The sequence below is a fragment of the Copadichromis virginalis genome, unplaced genomic scaffold (genome assembly GCF_057382275.1).
Source record: "Copadichromis virginalis isolate Kocher_CV1m ecotype Utaka unplaced genomic scaffold, C_Virginalis_male_GT1.1 unmapped_scaffold_1, whole genome shotgun sequence".
Classification (NCBI taxonomy): domain Eukaryota; kingdom Metazoa; phylum Chordata; class Actinopteri; order Cichliformes; family Cichlidae; genus Copadichromis; species Copadichromis virginalis.
This window is the reverse complement of record NW_028188589.1, coordinates 6,021,370-6,041,381: the sequence shown is the minus strand read 5'-3', so window position 1 is coordinate 6,041,381 and position 20,012 is coordinate 6,021,370. Positions and strand designations below refer to the sequence as shown.

At 40.9% G+C, this 20,012-nt stretch overlaps 1 protein-coding gene across 2 annotated transcripts; it reads left to right on the top strand.

Moving 5' to 3' along the window:
• The first annotated feature begins 70 nt into the window (after nucleotides 1-70).
• On the top strand, nucleotides 71-18,704 carry LOC146679661 (stonustoxin subunit alpha-like). Of its 2 annotated transcripts, none has more exons than XM_085450106.1 (5): nucleotides 71-247; nucleotides 9,394-9,567; nucleotides 10,280-10,453; nucleotides 16,807-16,853; nucleotides 17,002-18,704. In XM_085450106.1, exons 3-5 carry the CDS (start codon nucleotides 10,398-10,400, stop codon nucleotides 17,544-17,546), a joined length of 648 nt encoding a protein of 215 aa, XP_085306232.1. In that variant the 5' UTR covers nucleotides 71-247; nucleotides 9,394-9,567; nucleotides 10,280-10,397; the 3' UTR covers nucleotides 17,547-18,704. The 2 variants fall into 2 exon arrangements, with proteins under 2 accessions (XP_085306232.1, XP_085306231.1); XM_085450105.1 differs by lacking the exon at nucleotides 71-247 and adding an exon at nucleotides 3,264-3,433.
• Nucleotides 18,705-20,012: the final 1,308 nt, after the last annotated feature.

The window sequence follows — 20,012 nt, the reverse complement described above, 5'->3', positions numbered from 1 at the left end:
TGAAACACTGAATGATTTCAAGCTCACACTTTGTCTAATAAACTTACATCTTTCATTCTTTATACAGATTGTGGGACTGTGATTTGTCAGAGATCAGCTGTGATTATCTGGCAGCAGCGCTGAAGTCCAACCCCTCGTATCCCAGAGTGCTGGACCTGAGTGGAACCTACAACAACCTGCAGGATTCAGGAGTGAAGCAGCTGTGTGTTCTTCTGGAGAATCCACGATGTCGATTTGAAACTCTGAGGTCAGTCACATGTTTTAGTTGTGCTGAGATGAATATGATGTGAAAGTTGTGCTGACACTGTGGATCAGTAGGCCCACACACCTCTATACAGGAAGTCTGGTTCTACTCTTTGTAGAACTTCTGATCCCTGATCCTCTGAGTCTGACTCAGTAAATAATGCAGAGTTCTGAGCTGATGTGGGTGAGAGGACTCAGGCAGCCTGACAGAGTTCATGTCCAGGTCTTCCCTGCTTGTCCTGATACACATAAACATGAGTATCCTTGCAGGTCAGATCTCATCAGTCACACCTGTTAGTGCAGCTCTCCTCTAGATTGTAGTGCTTGTTAAACTAGGATGATTTTAGGAGCCTGGACCGCAGATCTAAGGGAAGACATGACTTGGAAAGACTAAACCAACCTATTAGAGGTGTTCGCACTAACACAGATTAATACTCAGATTTACACCTTTAGTGTCTCACAAAGGGTTGAAAAGTGAATGTGCACAGAGAGGTTGGTGGTGAGACGGGCACTTCCAGCACTGTAGATGTGATCCAGCTCAGTGTTCATGGAAATAATCCGGAGAGCAGGATTCCTTGATGAATGTCACATCTTCTTAAAGTTGTAATCCACAGGGAAAACTGTGAAACTGTCGATCTGATATCTACTCAACCAATCAGGTGTTTACATGCCCTTCACTGATCTCCAGCCCCACCTTATTATCAGTTTCTCTCTTTTACATCTGAATTATCTTCACTTCACATTTCATTCAGTTCAGATTTCATTAGCACGTTCACTTTAGCATAATCCATTTTAATCCAAACACCTTTCTCTTTAAACTCTGTTTGTCAGTCACAGTATATCCAGTACAATCCTCTTTTTCACTGCGTCACACACATTCAGAGATCAGAGTGTCCTGTGTGTGCTCTCATTCACTCACACTCACTCTCATATGGCTGAAGTCTGTTTGTACACAGGCTGTCAGCTGGCCTGAGTTAGGCCTGTCTCTAAAATCATTATTTTATTACTTTTATTCTGATTCATCAAAGCCAAACTCAAACATATTTATATTTACTGATTATGTTCTCATCAATAATTAACAGTCAGTACATTCAGATATGAATCATAATTCAGTGTTTAACATATTATCACAGATGGACTGCACAGGAGATCTCCTTTATGAAGAAACTGTGAAAGTTTGTCCAACAGTGGGAAACATTTCAGAGAACATCTCAGAGAATATCTGTGAAGCAGAAACTAAACATAATAATAGAAGAAAAGCCAAATAATGATCCAAATCCTGCTCTGAGACTATCAGACAGTAAAGGCTTCCAAAGACTGCTCACCTCTCAGACTTACTTAAAGATGCTGGTGCTGTCCACAGATCAGCTGACCTGCTGGGTCTCCATGATCAGCTTTGTTTCTTGGACATAAAGGCTGAAGCCTTTAGAGCTTCAGTTCTCCAGAGCAGCAGGATGTCTGAGGTCCGCAGAAACACAAAAACACAGCAGCTAAAAATAGTTGTTCGAAGAAAACGAGGTGGGAGCTGCTGATTCCTGAGCTTTGATACTGGATTAGCTTCAGTAGTTATTCCAATCACTGCTGTAGGAGCTACATTTAGTCACAGCTGACTGTCTTCTTTGAACAATCACAATGACTACTGTTGTAAAAAACAAGCACACAAAGAACCAATGAGAGTGTAGAACATGATAAAGAGCTCCTGTGATGGTGGCAAAGAAATGAGCAGCAGACGGCCGTCTACATGTTGTAGTGGTTTACAGTCACCAGGGGGCGCCGTCACGGCCACGCAGTCAGTGGGCTGCTCTGCTTGTGCTGTTGTTGGTGAAGCTGAAGTGAAAGCGAATGTTAAAACAATGAAAAGTGTCCACTGCAGCCTCCATCTGAGCTTGTCATGTTCTTCTTCTTTGATCCTTCGTGTTTGTGCTGAACACTGCTGTCGCTCTCTTCCCTGTTCCCGCCCACTTTCTAACCAATCAGCATTGGAGCGTGCACAGCGTCGTCCACACTGAGCTTTGTTGTGAGCGCATGGACTCGTCTGCAGAACATTTGTATGGGCTCAAAATGTGGTCATAAATATTTTGTACTTGTAAATCAGGATTTGTATGTGTAAAAAGAATTTGTGTGTGTGTAAAAAAGATTTGTGTGTGCGTGAAAAAAACTTTGTATGTGTAAAAAAGATTTGTGTGTGCGTGAAAAAAACTTTGTATGTGTGTAAAAAAGATTTGTGTGTGCGTGAAAAAAATTTGTGTGTGTGTGTAAAAAAGATTTGTGTGTGCGTGAAAAAAATTTGTGTGTGTGTGTAAAAAAAGATTTGTGTGTGGACTTAGCCAAAAAAAACCCTGCAAGTTACAAGTACGAATTTTGACCCTATTTTTCTTCCTTTCATCTGATTGGTCAATGTCATGTCAATCACAAATGTAACTATCCAATCAGAGAACAGATGGGTTTGGCTGTCGGAGGGGCACTTTTTTGACCTGACGTTCCCGTCACAAGTGTCTTCTAAGTGAAGCTACCAGGTTCAGGTCCATCTCTGTTTATCTGGAGCTGCAGTAAATGATCCGTCCTCACAAAGCAACACAGACACCAGATATGCAAACACAGCATCATACAACACAACCAAGAGATCCAAAGAATTATCTCTGCATTTCTGTGGCTGATGCTGCTGGAACGAAGCTGTTTGAAACCTTGTTGTTCTGCACTTTGGGACCTGAAGAGGAACCTGAACCTCTGTGCAGAGGGTTCAACTCTGAGGATTCCTGTTCAGTTTTTTTTTATTTCACACGGCAAAACTTGACAACTTTATGATAAATGTACGACTTCAATGTGAAAAATTCATTTTTTTCTCTTGTTTGTTTGAAGCTGCTTCCTGTTGGCTTCAGCTGTTTGGAGTTTCCATTTTCTAAACTTCTACATTCTGAACCTTCTTCAGCTCTGAACAGATGATGAAACACTGAATGATTTCAAGCTCACACTTTGTCTAATAAACTTACATCTTTCATTTTTTATTCAGATTGAAGGACTGTGATCTGTCAGAGATCAGCTGTGATTATCTGGCAGCAGCGCTGAAGTCCAACCCCTCGTATCCCAGAGTGCTGGACCTGAGTGTAGACTGCAACAACCTGCAGGATTCAGGAGTGAAGCAGCTGTGTGTTCTTCTGGAGAATCCACAATGTCGATTTGAAACTCTGAGGTCAGTCACATGTTTTAGTTGTGCTGAGATGAATATGATGTGAAAGTTGTGCTGACACTGTGGATCAGTAGGCCCGCAGACCTCTATACAGGAAGTCTGGTTCTACTCTTTGTAGAACTTCTGATCCCTGATCCTCTGAGTCTGACTCAGTAGATAATGCAGAGTTCTGAGCTGATGTGGGTGAGAGGACTCAGGCAGCCTGACAGAGTTCATGTCCAGGTCTTCCCTGCTTGTCCTGATACACATAAACATGAGTATCCTTGCAGGTCAGATCTCATCAGTCACACCTGTTAGTGCAGTTCTCCTCTAGATTGTAGTGCTTGTTAAACTAGGATGATTTTAGGAGCCTGGACCGCAGATCTAAGGTAAGATATGACTTGGAAAGACTAAACCAACCTATTAGAGGTGTTCGGACTAACATAGATAAATACTCAGATTTACACCTTTAGTGTCTCACAAAGGGTTGAAAAGTGAATGTGCACAGGGAGGTTGGTGGTGAGATGGGCACTTCCAGCACTGTAGATGTGTTCCAGCTCAGTGTTCATGGAAATAATCCGGAGAGCAGGATTCCTTGATGAATGTTACATCTTCTTAAAGTTATAATCCACAGGGAAAACTGTGAAACTGTCGATCTGATATCTACTCAACCAATCAGGTGTTTACATGCCCTTCACTGATCTCCAGCCCCACCTTATTATCAGTTTCTCTCTCTTTTACATCTGAATTATCTTCACTTCACATTTCAGTCAGTTCAGATTTCATTAGCACGTTCACTTTAGCATAATCCATTTTAATCCAAACACCTTTCTCTTTAAACTCTGTTTGTCAGTCACAGTATATCCAGTACAATCCTCTTTTTCACTGCGTCACACACATTCAGAGATCAGAGTGTCCTGTGTGTGCTCTCATTCACTCACACTCACTCTCATATGGCTGAAGTCTGTTTGTACACAGGCTAATCTGGGACTCTCCACCATTTGACCCTAGAAATAAAGAAGCTTCTTGGATGAGAGGTGAAAGGCGAAACGTCTTCAAAAAACTTAAAGAAGTCCAGATGCCTTTTTTTCTAAGCTCTTTAGATAACTGCGATCCTTCACAAACTCCTCATCAGTGGGACTCTCAGAGCTACCAGCCCTTTGCTACAATCACAAAGCTCTTCATTGAAATCAATGATATCAAAGCTGGAATCAAGCTATAGCCATATACACTGGTAAAGACTTCTTATCTCGAAATAATATACTGAAGTGGCAATGCAGAAATTGAAAATAGGTGGACGTGCTACCTATGCTATTAGTAGAATGGACATTGGCCTGCTGGCTAAAGAAGGCCCTGTCTCACATAGAGGTGAGACAGGCCCCCCTCGAAGCCCCCTCTTTTATCGGGGCTTACTTAGGGTCATATCGGGGACCCCACAGTTAGAAGTCTTTTTTTTTTTCTTTTATTTTTCTTTGACCAAATAAAGCTTATTTCTGTAGCTGTTGTTTTATACAGCTTTAATGTTAATATTAACATTTGCTTATGTATGTTTAGGGAGTGGTCTGATGGTACATGTCGTTGTCACATTAATAATATTCAAATAGTAAGGGTATGCTTAAAGATATGGTAAAAATCATATCATATAATGTAAATGGCCTGTCGAATCCAATTAAACGTAATAAAATTTTAACTAAAATGAAGAAAGAACAAGTACAAATAGTGTATCTACAGGAAACCCATCTAGACTGTAAGGAGCATGAAAAACTGAAAAGAATGGGTTATACAACAGTTTCTCCTCTTCCTATAAAACTGGACGAAGGAGAGGAGTGGCTATCCTGTTATCAAGCAAATTACTCTTTGAAAAAATATCCGAGATAAGTGATAAAGAGGGACGTTATATTTTGGTAAGGGGAAACATTGAGGGGAACCCAGTCACGTTGTTAAATATATATGCACCCCCTGGAAGCGATATTTATTTCTTTAAGAAAATTATAGATGTGATGGTAACAGAGACAGTAGGTTTCCTAATTTGCGGAGGAGATTTAAATATACATCTACAACCAAAGCTAGATATTTCCAATAGAAAAGCACAGAATACTAAAACATTAATTAAGAATATAAATACATTGATGAAGGAGGTGGGACTAATTGATATATGGAGAGACTTGCATCCCTACCAAAGGGATTATACTTATTTTTCCTCACCGCACTCGTTATACACAAGAATAGATTATTTCACAAGTTTTGGGAAAAATAAAGATAAAATAAACACTTGTGCAATTGGAACAATAGAGTTAAGCGATCATGCACCAGTATACCTGTCTGTTGATTTAAACGTGCAACCAAAACTCAATAATTGGAAATTAAATTCAAGCTTACTGAATGATCCTCACTTTAAAGGACAAATTAAGAAAGAGATTCACTTCTATATGGAAACTAATGACAATGGTGAGGTGTCTCCTCCTATACTGTGGGATGCCTTAAAAGCTGTCCTGAGAGGGAAAATTATAGCAATATCCTCTTATAAGAAAAAGATGAGAAATAAGAAATTAGAAGAGCTACAAAATAAGAATTAGAGAAAAGGCATGAAAGAAAAACATCTCAGGATATATTGGAGGAAATTAGGAAAACAAGAAATGAAATAAATGATTTGACCACATATGAAATTTAAAAAAAATCAATGTTTCTTAAACAAAGGTATATAAATACCTTTGTAAATACAAGATAATGTACGACGGACATTACAAATTATTAATCATATTCAAAAGAATAAAATAGAAGCAATGGTAATCAGTATCGATGCAGAAAAATCATTCGATTCAGTTAATTGGAACTTTCTTTACCGAGTCTTGCATACATTTGGCTTTCACGAAAATATAATTAAGACAATACAGGCACTTTATGATAACCCTACGGCAAGGATTAAAATTAATGGCTACCTATCAAATAGTATTAAGCTGCAAAGAGGAACAAGGCAGGGCTGTGCGTGCTCACCATTATTATTTGTGTTATATCTGGAACCATTGGCTCAATATATAAGACAAAATAAAGAAGTAGAAGGTATTAATATCCATGAAAAGGAGCATAAATTAGCCTGCTATGCAGATGATATTTTAATATTTTTGGGTCAACCATCAAACTCTTTACCTAAATTAATGCAATCATTTGAATACTTTGGTCGACTATCTGGATATAGGGTTAATATGAGTAAAACACAATTGCTTAAGTACAACTATATTCCATCAGAAGAAATTAAAAATAAGTATCAATTAGCATGGCAAACAGAGTACTTTAAATATCTAGGAGTCATAATACCTAAGGATCTTACAGAACTATTAGAACAAAATTATTTACCAATACAGAAAAAAATTAAGGAACATATAGCGAGATGGAATCTAATTCCATATTTAAGTTTATATTCGAGAATAGACTCAATTAAAATTAATATTCTTCCTAAATTATTATATTTATTTCAAACATTACCAATAGAAATTAACCAGAAACAGTTTAATGAATGGGATAAAAATTTTTCAAGATACATATGGCAAGGAAAAAGGCCCCGAATTAGATTTAAAACCCTACAACTTAACAAAGGAAAAGGGGGGTGGGGCTTACCTTCTCTTAGGGAATATTATTGGGCAGCACAATTAAGGCCTATGATATGCTGATGTAATCCTTCATATGACGCTCAATGGAAAGTTATTGAGGAGAGTCTGACCTCCATCCCCATATAAGCTATTATAGCAGACAGAAGCTTTCAAAATTTAATAAAAACTATTGAAAATCCATGGATCAAGTTGACTTTTAAAATTTGGGAAACAGTAATAAAAGAATATAAACTAGAAGAGGATATAGCAGTTCTTAAGTGGTGTGCACATGACACACATTTTGCTCCAAATAAATTGGACACCAGATTCAAAGATTGGACATATAAAGGATTAACAGCTTTATGTATGGTAATGGAGGAAGGCAGACTAATTAGTTTTGATAAAATGAAAGATAAATATTCATTAGAAACACAGGATTTTTATAGATGTCTACAGATGAGGCATTTTGTCAATAAAACGATAAAAGCTAAGGCTGAACTGAGTAAACAGCTGATAGACGTATTTAAAAGGGCAGTTCAAATAAAAATAGAGGTATTATAGGTGACCTCTATAAAGGATTAACAAATATGAAATTACACTCAACCTTGTATATCAAAACAAAATGGGAAATGGAGGGAGGAATAGAGATAAAGGAGGAAGAATGGACAACAATGTGGGCATATCAATGGAAATGTAGCAGCTCACAGAGCTGGCGGGAATTTGGGTGGAAATGCCTGATAAGATATTTTATTACACCTCACCAAAAATCTCACTATGAAGGTAACCCTCCCGCTTGCTGGAGAAATTGTGGAAATACAAATGCAAATCACTATCATATTTTCTGGGACTGTCATGTTATTAAAACCTATTGGAAGGGAATACATGCAGCAATACAAGAGACATTTGGAAGATATTTACCTTTGGAAAGTAAAACTCTACGTTTTGGACTTATTCCAGAAGGATGGACAAAGAACGATAAATACTTGTTTAATATTTTACTGGCAGCAGGAAAAAAAGCCATCACAAAAAAATGGCTTTCTTCAGAGAGCCCAGCTATGAACACGTGGATGAACATCACACTGGACATTTACAGAATGGAGAAAATGACAGCAGATGTGAACTACAAGAGGGAGCTGTTTGTATCACGATGGAAGAAATGGATGGACTACATTAGAAAACGCAGGCCAGTTTTTGCTTTTGCATTAGATTTTGACTTTGTTAACTACTAGAAGACTAGAGGAAAAACTAGTTACATTAATGGAAACAAAAACACACTCCCTATATTTATTTATTTATTTTTCTTTCCTTTTTCTTTTTCCTTATGTATTTTTTATTTATGTTGTTTGTTGTTTCCTGTTTTGCTTCTTTTTCTTTTCTTCTTCTTCTTTCATTCTTATTGTATGGATATTTTAGTTGTTTAAATATAGAAAAAAAGAAAAAAAATATGTACTGAAAGATAGCTGAAGTTGATGGTATTGTATAGTGATTCTAAAATGTCAATAAAAAAAAAAAGCTGGAATCAAATGAGTCCAAGTCTTCTGCTGATTCAGCATCACATTCATCTTTGCTCCTTGTTCTGCATCCCCACCATGGACTTCATTCCTTTCCAAGCCAGCCTTGAGTGTCCTTTATTCAGCTCATCCTCTGCTTTACTTTTACACCTGATTTTAGCTGCTTTTCTTCTCTCCCTCATAACAAGACAGCTTCTTCTGCCTGAGAACATGTTGGAGTGATTTACTAATCCAGGGCTGATTTTTGGGGAAAATACTTCCTGTTTTCAAAGTAATCCCCATTTTTCCCAGAATGAAATGTAAGTAGAAATAAATGATCTAAGTGAGAACATGAGCCTTTAAAAAGGCTCTTCTGAGGCTGCTGCCAGTGGTCAAAGCCTCCAACAAAGCTCTGTAAGTACATATGTGATCATAGCTTTAGCTTTTAAATGTTTATTCTAGTTAACACAGATCAGGTGGAACAACTCAAATAAAATATCAAAAATATTAAGTGGTCATCGGTACTCAGTTTGTTCAATACTGAATACAATGGAGCACAAATTGTCCACGTTTCTGAAATATTTCTGGGTGTAACTGTCACCAAAGTGCAATTTAGACCTGGCCTGTGGTTGTTATCTAAGTGATAATCATCAATTCTACTAAAACAAATACAAAATAAAGAAGTTTGACACATTTTGTTGATATCAAAAGCACACTGAACAATTCAGTGTTGTTTTACTGCTGTTCTCTCTTCACTTCTTCTCCTCTGATTCTCTCCACATGTTGCTCTGCATCAGTGCTCAGTTTCCTGACAAAACAAGATGAAATATTGCTAAATATAATAGTATCTCATTACACTTCAACATAAGTGTTTTATTTTTGTAATTGTTTATCTGTTATTTTTCAGACTGAGTCACTGTGACCTGTCAGAGAGAAGCTGTGAAGCTCTGGCCTCAGGTCTCAGCTCTCAGACCTCTAATCTGAGACAGCTGGACCTGAGTAACATTAACCTGAAGGATTCAGGCGTGAAGCTTCTGTCTGAAGGACTGAAGAGTCCACACTGTACACTGGAAACTCTCAGGTGAGATCAAGCATTTTTCTTTCATCAACTGACAGAATTAGCAGATTAATAATAAGGCAGTCCTCTAATAAGAGGAGAAGTGGAGGTGTTTTGAAGGGCAACATACTCTTATGTTAACAAGACAGGAAGTAGTTCCTGGGAACTGCTTCCTTTGTTATTGTCTAAGTAGAAACATGATGGTGAAACAGTGATGAGTTTGCAGAGGTGAATCCACACAACACAACAATGCTGTTGCGTGCTGAAAGCAGACTTCTCACAGATTCTGAGGCTGCAGGTTTCATCACTGTCCAACCAAAATTCACTGAACCAGCAGTAAATGAACGTCCAAAACGACGCTTCATGTTTAAAAAACAGATGATCAGGGGGATTTGTGTTTACATCTTTTTTGTGTGATCTGTTCACCTGCTGTTTCAGCTGTTTGGTGGTTGTTGAGATGGTTTTGTGAACTTTTAGCTGAGATTCTGACGTTTCTGTAGATACCACACATGTCTAATTACTTTGTACAGCATGAATGGCCATAACGAGGTTTTTAATTGTTTTTAATTTAATTTAATTTTTTTAATTTTAATCAATTTTAATTCATGCGCCAACCAGCATGGAGCCTGTTACAGTCGCTCCTGCTTTTCTCTTAGTTTAGCTCTTTTTTCTTACTTGTATTAAATAATTTCCCCCAGGGATCAAAAGTAAAAGTATTCTGATTCTGATTCTGCAGTCTGTCAGGCTGTTTGATCACAGAGGAAGGCTGTACTTCTCTGGCCTCTGCTCTGAGCTCCAACCCCTCCCATCTGAGAGAGCTGGACCTGAGCTACAATCATCCAGGTGACGCAGGAATGAAGCTGCTGTCGGCTGGACTGAAGGATCCAGGCTGGAGACTGGACACTCTCAGGTATGGAGATAATGTCTGACAGAGGAGGAAGAGCTGGAAACATTTTCTGTGTCCTTCACTCACTTCCTGTTTGTTTCCTGCAGATGAGACATGAGCAATCACACATGCAGGAATATTTTCAGGGACAGACACACTAGTCTAGCTGGATAGTACGTGGATATTTATGCAGGGGTCTCCAAGTAGTCTGTTTGCAGGAACATTAATGATAACTGATAAGTCATGTTGAGAGTTTCATTAAAAGTAGACCTACAGTCCATAAATATTTGGACAGAGACAACATTTTGTAACTTTAGATACACTTTATTAGGTCACAGATGTACTATACCTGAGATAGTGGCCACTGTGTACCGAATAAAGTGTCAGCCATGTGTATGTTTCCCATGCTGTATGTCCACAGTCACAGTGACAGTCAGTGACACTGACAGAAGGATGAAACAAGGCTGTGAATCATTTCAGTCTGTGTGTGTTACAAAGAGGCAGACAGGAGCAGCTAGCCTACCTAGCACTAGCTGCTCGCATTGTTAAAAGGGAAGAGAAAACAATATTAGCATTAGCTGCTAATAATTATTCACCCCTAATTAGAATAATCCGCTAAAAGCAGCCTACTTACCATTAACTCCTCACTTTGTTGTTACCCAACGGAAAAGAGTATTAGTATTAGCTACTATCATTTTTAATAAGTAAGAGAAAACAGTGTTATTGGATAATGCTAACTCACATTAAATTAGCATTAGCTATTTACAGCAGCGTACTTAGAATTAGCCACTCACACTGTTAAAAAGTAAGGGAAAACAGTATTAGCAGTAGCGCATAATGCTAATTCACGTCAACGTAGCATTAGTTAATAATGGCAGCCTACTTAGCATTAACTGCTCACTAATATAATGCTAATTTGCATCAAATTAGCATTAGCTGCTCAAGTTGTTATAAGGAAAAAGAGAAAACGATATTAGCATTAGCTGGTAATAATTATTCACCCCTAATTAGAATAAGCCGCTAATGGCAGCATACTTGGCATTAACTCCTCACATCGTTATAATGCAAATGAGGCTAACTTGCATTAAATTAGACTGCTGTTATTAGCTAATGCTATTTAGCAGTAGCTGCTCACATTGTTATAAAGCAAAGGAAAACGATATGAGCATTAGCTTCAAATGCATATTTGCCTTAAATTAGACGTAGGTGCTAATGGCGGCCTACTTAGCATTAGCAGCTCAGATGTTGTAATGCTAGGAAAAAGAGTGTTAGCATTAGCCGTTCACATTGTTATAAAGTTAAGGGAAATAGTGTTAGCAATAGCTACTCACATTGTTAAAAAGTAAGCGTTAGCATTAGTGCATAATGCTAATTCACATCAAATTAGCATTAGTTAATAACAGCAGCCTATTTAGCATTAGCAGATAATGTTGACCTTGGCCCACTGGAAAAGTTCAGAACTAAAGATTTAGGAGTGTTTCTCGATAGCTCTTTCTCATTTGAGAAACAAATGAATTCTGTTATTAAAACCAGCTGTAAGGTTTATATTGTTGATTGTCATTTATGCTTAGAAATATTTACTCATATATGCTTAATTTTATAATCGATTGCATGATGATAGAGGTTTGATCCTGAGTAGTCTGTAAAGACTCTGTGTGCCTTCCAGAGTGCTCTGGCATGCACACACCACTTGGGGCCATGAGAGAGGTCGTACCCTCTCTTACTGATTTATGGTGTAGGACAGGGGTCTCAAACTCAATTTAGCTGGGGGCCGCTGCAGGCAGAGTCTGGGTGAGGCTGGGCCGCATTAGGTTTTCCACAAGAAAGGCATGGTTAAAAAATTCCAATCTTCTCAAATCTCTTTATTTTTATTTTTTAACACAAAATATGAAAAATGAATAAACAAATTAAGAATTAATAAGAAAAAAAATCAATCTGTAATACATAAATAAAATAATAATAAGATATTTTTAGTCAGTGAACTTGTGTGTTTTTTTCAGTCTTCTATATCTGCTGTATTTAGATTGAAATGTCTGTATTAACAGTTCTATAACCTTCTTCTGAACATGAATGGAACACTGTAGAAAATGAACTGTTCTTCTGAACATGGCTTCTCTTGCCTACTCCTTGCTGCTAGAGACCTGGCAGCGTTTCCTCTCGCATAGCCGAGCCAGATTTGGCCTGAGGGAGGAAGCAGTTGCGACCCTCAGTATGTCTTGAAGATGATCATCCGTAAGTCTGGACCTGTACTTGGATTTATTGAAGTTCAAAGTGGAGAAGAGCTTTTGGCACAAGTATGTGCTACCAAAAAGGCACATGGTCCGCTTGAACATTCGGGAAAGCCGAGGGAAACTAGGGCTCAAGTCTCTCAAAAATTGTCCAAGCTTGTCTGCTTTTCCACTCACCTCCCTGAACTTTGCTTTGAGTTCAGAGTTGCACTGCAGCTCAATGAGCTCCATTTGAAGCACAGAAGGGGCATCTTGCACATCAAAGGAGAAGGGGTCCGCAAAAATGTGAAAGGTGGCTCTGTGTGTCTTGAAGTCAGCAAATCTGTGATCAAATTCCTCCTGTAGCCTCAAAATGACATCAACATACTCGTCAGCACTGAATGGTGTGCCTGCATCCACGAGTGCCTTGCATGCTGGGAAATGGCAAAGGTTTGTCTGAGAGAGCTGAGCTTTCCAGAGCGCCAGTTTTGTGGAGAATGCTCTCACGTTGTCATAGGCAGCACTGACAAGTTGCCCCTGGCTTTGTAACGTCTTGTTCAGTACATTGAGCTCATGTGTCATATCAACAAGAAAAGCTGAGTCCATGAGCCATTTGGGATCAGTTAGCACAGGAACACTAACTCCATCCTTCTCCATGAAGGCTTCACTTCTGCTCTCAACTCAAAAAGTCTCTTTAATACATTTCCCCTGCTGAGCCAACGTACCTCAGTGAAGTCGAGCACATCCCCATATTCTGACTCCATTTCCTCTAAAAAAGCACAGAACCTTCGGTGCTTTAAGCCCCTGGATCTGATTTGGTTGATGCATTTCACAACAGACATCACATTGTCAAACTTCAGGCATTTGCTGCAAAGGACCTGCTGATGGATGATGCAGTGCAGAGCAATGGCCTCCTCCACGCCTTCCTCTTCCAGTTTGTTTTGTGCCACCAGTCCATGTTTCCTCCCTGTCATTGATGGCGCTCCATCTGTTGTTATTCCAACAAACCTCTTCCATGGCAAACCAACATTCTCAATGGCATCACACAGCTTGTAAATATCTGCTGAGCGGTGGTCTGGCCATGCATTGGAATTACTGTGAGCAGCTCCTCCATCACTTCAAAACTGTCATCAACACCACGGACATACATTGGGAGCTGGGCAGTGTCGGTGATGTCTGTGGTCTCATCAGGAGCGACTGAGTATACACTGAAACATTTGGCTTTCTCACACAGTTGGTCATAAATGTCACTTGACAGGTCAGAAATGCGATCTGCTGCGGTGTTGGCAGAAAGGCTGATGTTGCTAAACTGACCTTTCTTTCCCGGACAGACTATATTTGCAGCCTGCAATATGCACTTTTAGACAAATGCACCTTCTGTGAATGGCTTCCCTGCTTTAGCAATCATCTCACTAACCACGTGGCTCCGACTGCTGCATTATTCTCTTTGGTTGCTTTCTTGGAGAAATCTTGCTGCCTCAGTAGATCTGTTTTAAGACTGGCAACCCGGTTCGCTCTCTCGTCTCCCTGGTATTTTGCATCCAGCTCAGCATGTCTAGTTGTGTAATGACGTTTCAAATTGTATTCCTTGTGCAGCGCAACTTTCTCTGTGCAAATAAGACAGGTCGGGGTGCCCCTGTGCTCAACAAAGAAATATTGCATTTCCCACTTTTCCTGAAATTGTCGGTGCTCATCACCAACCTTTCTCTTCACCGCAGGCTTTGAAAAAGACATGTTTGGGGCTATGTGACATTTATAATTCTACTTGGTGTCACTGTCGCATTGAAGTTTCAATCAAGCGTTTAGCCGACGGACGGGGAACGTCTCAACGCGTAGAGAACGTCATTTCTGCTTCTTTTTCTTGCAACCGTAGCACGGCGATCGGCAGATAAAAAGCCGGTAGCAGTCTCCTTTGTTTTTACGCTCGATGTTCATGTCTTTCATGACGACACGAACACCGTGGCGTTTGCAGATGGTAGAAAGTGCAGGGATAGCGAGCGCAAAAAAGGCGACTGCTCACGGCGCCGGGCTGTTGTTACAGGAGAAAGAAGCGGAAATGACACCGTGACATATAACAAATAACATCAGCTGTTTCTGATGTTAGTTGTTTTGACTGCTTTTACATTATATTGAAATATATGTAATGTTCATGTTTGCTGCAATGCAAACGCAGTGATGCAAATAAAAACATGGAGCCACAAATTACGGTGCGACCCTATAATTAGTCCGGGTTACCGGGGACTGTTGCTGCCGATGAACAGGTGTCGCTATGTGACTGCAGACTAAATTGGGCTGCATTGAGTTCATGACTTTTCTTTTATCCCGCCGCCTACGCATCACTGTGAGAGTTAATATGAGATCTCTCTCTGTGGAAAAATAACTTTAAATCCCACTGACGTGTGTATAAATCTATATACGTATAATGTCCCGCTGGGCAGCAACTTAAAAAAACAACTTTTTTTGAAGTGTTGTGAACGCAGCGCGCTGGGGCGAATGTCGGCGTTTGCCCAATAGAAAGGAGGAAGCCAGCCAGGCACAGGAAAGAAAGAAACACTCCAGGGCAACGCTGCTGGAACTTTGACTCATTGAGAAATGTTTCCCTGCTTGCATCAAGCCCGGCTGGTGTCCCCTGAGATCCATATCCCACCGTGATTGGTGGGTTAATTCAGCTCCGCCCACAACACTGTAAAGTGTCATACATTATCAAACTAACATTACATTTTCATATTAAGGTGGGGCCAAAAACTATCGTCCTGCGGGCCGCAATTGGCCCGCGGGCCGCGAGTTTGAGACCCCTGGTGTAGGAGGACACCTACTCTGTGTCTGGTTAAGTATAAGAGCCCTTTGTTAGGGGGACCGCTGGACTCTTAGCACCAGCTTTGGGGTCACAGGGTCACATCTGGAACACACACACAGACACACAGACACACACACACACAGACACACACACAGACACACACACACAGACACACACACAGACACAGACACACACACACACAGACACAGACACACACACACGCACGCACGCACACACACAGACACACACACACAGACACACACACACACACACAGACAGACAGACACACAGACAGACAGACACACACACACAGACACACACACACACACACAGACACACACGCACGCACGCACACACACAGACACACACACACAGACACAGACACACACACACACACACACACAGACACACACACACACACACAGACACACACACACACACACACACACACAGACACACACACAGACACACACACACACACAGACACACACACACACACACAGACACACACACAGACACACACACACACACACAGACACACACACACACACACACACACACACACACACACAGACACAGACACAGACACAGACACACACACAGACACACACACACACACACACACACACACACACACACACTATGCACAGACTGGTACTCTTTGTTCATACCTGTGTAAGACGTCATAATGAACTTGTGCATATTCATGTAAGCTCAATAAAGAGCAGTGTTACGAGGGAGCAGACGAGAGCGACTGAGGTCAAGTGAAGGAACGGCGCTGTCACAGTTCTCTCCCTCATCAATTGTCTGGTTCCAGCGGTGGGTCTGTGCTAGACGACCCATCACCAGCTTTTTCCACTGGTTACCAGTACGTGGTAGAATCCACTTCCAGATCTGGTTGTCTTTAAATCTGTGAATGGATTGGCTCCATCTTATCTCTCTTTAACAAAAGAATCCAAGTGGAGCCCTCAGGTCTGCAGATAAGCAGCTTCTGACCAGAACTAGACGTAAAAACAGAGGTGAGCTTTATCGATGGCTGCAGCCAAACTCTGGAACAGTCGCCCTTCACATCAGGTCGTCACCAACACTGGACATTTTTAAAAGCCGGTTGGAAACACATTTGTACTCTGTAGCTTTCAATCCTGACCAGTCTTTATAGTCATTACTGTGTATGTTTCCTATTTTCTCTCTACTCTGTGCAGCACTTTGGCTCAAGCTGTTTTTAAATGTGCTGATAAATAAATGTAGATTTCTTTGAATAAAACAGTGGAGCCGAGCTTTGAGCTCAGTGTGTAACAGTGTGTGTGTGAGAGCCATGTAATGTCCATGTGTGCATGCTGACTGTGCTGCTCTGACCCCCCTCCTCCTTTCAGGGTGGAGCCTGCTGGAGTCCGATGGTTGAGACCAGGTCTGAGGAAGTGTACGTGTGTTTTTAATGGGATTCATGAAAACAAAGCAGCACACATTCAACCATCTTCATCATGTCAGGAGTCATCATCAAAGTGTCAATCAATGAACAGATGATGGATCAATAACTGCAGCTGGATTGTGTTTGTTCTCTCCATCAGATTCCTGTCAACTCACAATCGACACAAACACAGTGAACACAGAGCTCCAACTGTCTGACAACAACAGGAAGGTGACACATGTGGAGGAGGTTCAGTCATATCCTGATCATCCAGACAGATTTGATGTTTTTCTTCAGCTGCTGTGTAGAAATGGTCTGACTGGTCGCTGTTACTGGGAGGTCGAGTGGAGAGGAGACGTTTATATATCAGTGAGTTACAGAAGCATCAGAAGGAAAGGAGTCAGTAATGACTGTTGGTTTGGATACAATGATCAGTCCTGGAGTCTGATCTGCACTGATGATGGTCCTGAGTTTGTCAGGCACAATAACAGCTACACATCCATCTCCTCCTCCTCCTCCTCCTCCTCTGTCTCTAACAGAGCAGCAGTGTATGTGGACTGTCCTGCTGGCACTCTGTCCTTCTACAGAGTCTCCTCTGACACTCTGATCCACCTCCACACCTTCAACACCACATTCACTCAAACTCTTTATCCTGGGTTTGGGTTTTATGTCTTGTCTCCTGGTTCCTCAGTGTCCCTGTGCTGAGTGGAGTGTAAAGAGTGTCTCCTGTTACAGAAACACTCTGACTGTTGAACAGATAGTTCAGTCTGTACATGTCTGTCTCTTTCACTCACAAACACGTTTTCAGATTCATGGATTCAATCAGTTGATGTTTGAAACTCTTCTAAATGATTCCTTGTAAACTTCTTCCTCTTCAGTCACAAACAAACAGGAAGTGATGTCACATGTGTTCCTGTCCACACAGCAGAATGAGTCTATTGCTGACAGTGATGTACAAACAGAGTGAGCATTTCTGAGGCCCAAAATAAACTGAGTAGTTCACTGAATGAACAATGGACTGTGAGCTCAGTTCCTTCATCATTAGTATGGATTATATATGTATATGTATTATATTAGTATCATATATATCAGGTGCTGCTGCTTTCAGTCATTGTGCAAATGTGCTGTTTGTAAGCTTGTAAAGCTGCAGTCAGCTGAGACTGAAGAAGTCACCTGATCAGTGAGCAAACGTTTCTGAAAACGTCCAGATGAACAGAATCAACCTTTTGGGATCAGCCAGCAATGCAGCATCATTGTTGTTCAGCTTCAGAGGTTTGCAGGAATGAACTGATGACCAGAAACAGCTGCAAAGTCCAAGAAAATACCAGCTGGAGTTCAGCTGCATTTGAAGAAGTCAAAGAAAAGTAAGGATGGCAAAGGGCGACGTTTTCTTCCAAAGAGCTGCAAACATGGTCGACGCCTCATTAGAAGAATCATCTGGACATTTGTGAGGAACTCTAACCAAGAAAGCAACGTCACACAGATCCAACAGACAGTTTCCATGACTGCAAGTGTTGAGTGGAAAAATGCTACATTGCATTATTGCATCCTCTCACCACAGGAGGCGCTGTTGGCACCACTGATTGCTGATCAGCTGTTCTCTGATGATCTGATTGATACTGTGAATAACGGGACTCACTGAACTCTGTGACACAGTGAAGATTACAGAGTTTAACTTCACCCTTTAAGACTGACCACAGAACCAAGTCCGCCAGAGCTTTTGTTATATTTTTACATGCTGTGGAGCCATTTGTGGGAGCATTTCAAGTTGCTATACATCAATACAACTGTTATAGCCCTAATTTTAATAATATGTATGCATTAAGTCCATAGTAACTACATAAACTGCAAAAAAAACCTCTGCTCATCCATCTCTGTGTGTATCAGGATACATTTGGTTCATAATACACAGAAAAATCAGAGTTATTACCTGTAATAAATGTGAAAGATTCCTGCAGTGATAACCAGGCAGGACTGAAACACATCCAAGCTGTCACCACGGTAACAGCACCGCCCATCCACAGGTGAGGGGAGGAGCAAAAAGAGGGACTTTGACCATTTTATACTAAAAACACTCAACTAATGTTTCTAATATGAAACAAATAAGCCCACATTAATGTGAGCGTTTATTAAATAATAATAATGATGATTTCCTCCTGATCTCATTTCCACAGCAGAGAAAACTGTGGTGTATATTGAGGTGGAGGGTGTGGTCTGTGGCTCAGGTGTAGAGTGAGGGTGGGGTGCACCACAGCAGCATGCTGGGACTGCTGAGGGTGGAGGAGGGAGTGATGATGACATCAGAGCTGCAGCACAGAGACCAGTGAACACACAGTCTGTTCATCTTTGCATAGATACAATATACAGCACAATATTGAATGACAGACACGCTGTGGGAGCTTCCACAGATACACTGACGTCAGCATCCAGAGTCCTCCTGCTGCTCCCCCCTCAGAGCCCCGTGATCAGCACCAACACATTCAGTTAGATGACAGAGTCCAGCTGCAGCTAGAATCAGCTCCCCTCTGTGAACAACAGCACAGCGTCAGTGTTTCACACTCAGTGAAAGGAGGAAACAGCAGAAGAACACCATGTGTGCTACGTTTCCCAGGACACACTACAAACTGCACAAATACAGAGCAGCACGTGGAAGGACCTGGAGCTGCATTTACAGAGCTGCAGACAGCGTGATGTCCTGTATGGACAGGTGGAAGGAAGCAAGTCCTCAGCTGGAACACTCGTGTTTGTCCACAGACAGGAAACACAGCAGGAAACTTCCTCACAGAAGTGCAGCTCATGGATAACACACTTCCTGTCAGTCAGAATGAGGCTGCAGCCAAACACAGAAAGGTGTTTTTGTCCAGATGAGCCCAGAGAAGAAACACGAGTGTTCACAGACATCAGAAGCTCAGAGAGGTGAAACATGAGGTTGGAGTCCTCGTCAGCATCCAGAAGAGCTGCTGTGAAACCCTGAGTACTCATGACAGACTCTGATGGCACAAACACATCATGATTCAAACAGAAAGACAAACATGGAGCTCCTGATCCTCCTGCATGAGAACAAGCTGACATGAGCGCTGTGTCTGAGAGTGTCTCCCTGTCACAGTGACAATAACACAGCTGCTGCTCACAGTCATTAAACTGACCTGAGGTCAGCTGTGCTCCTTACAT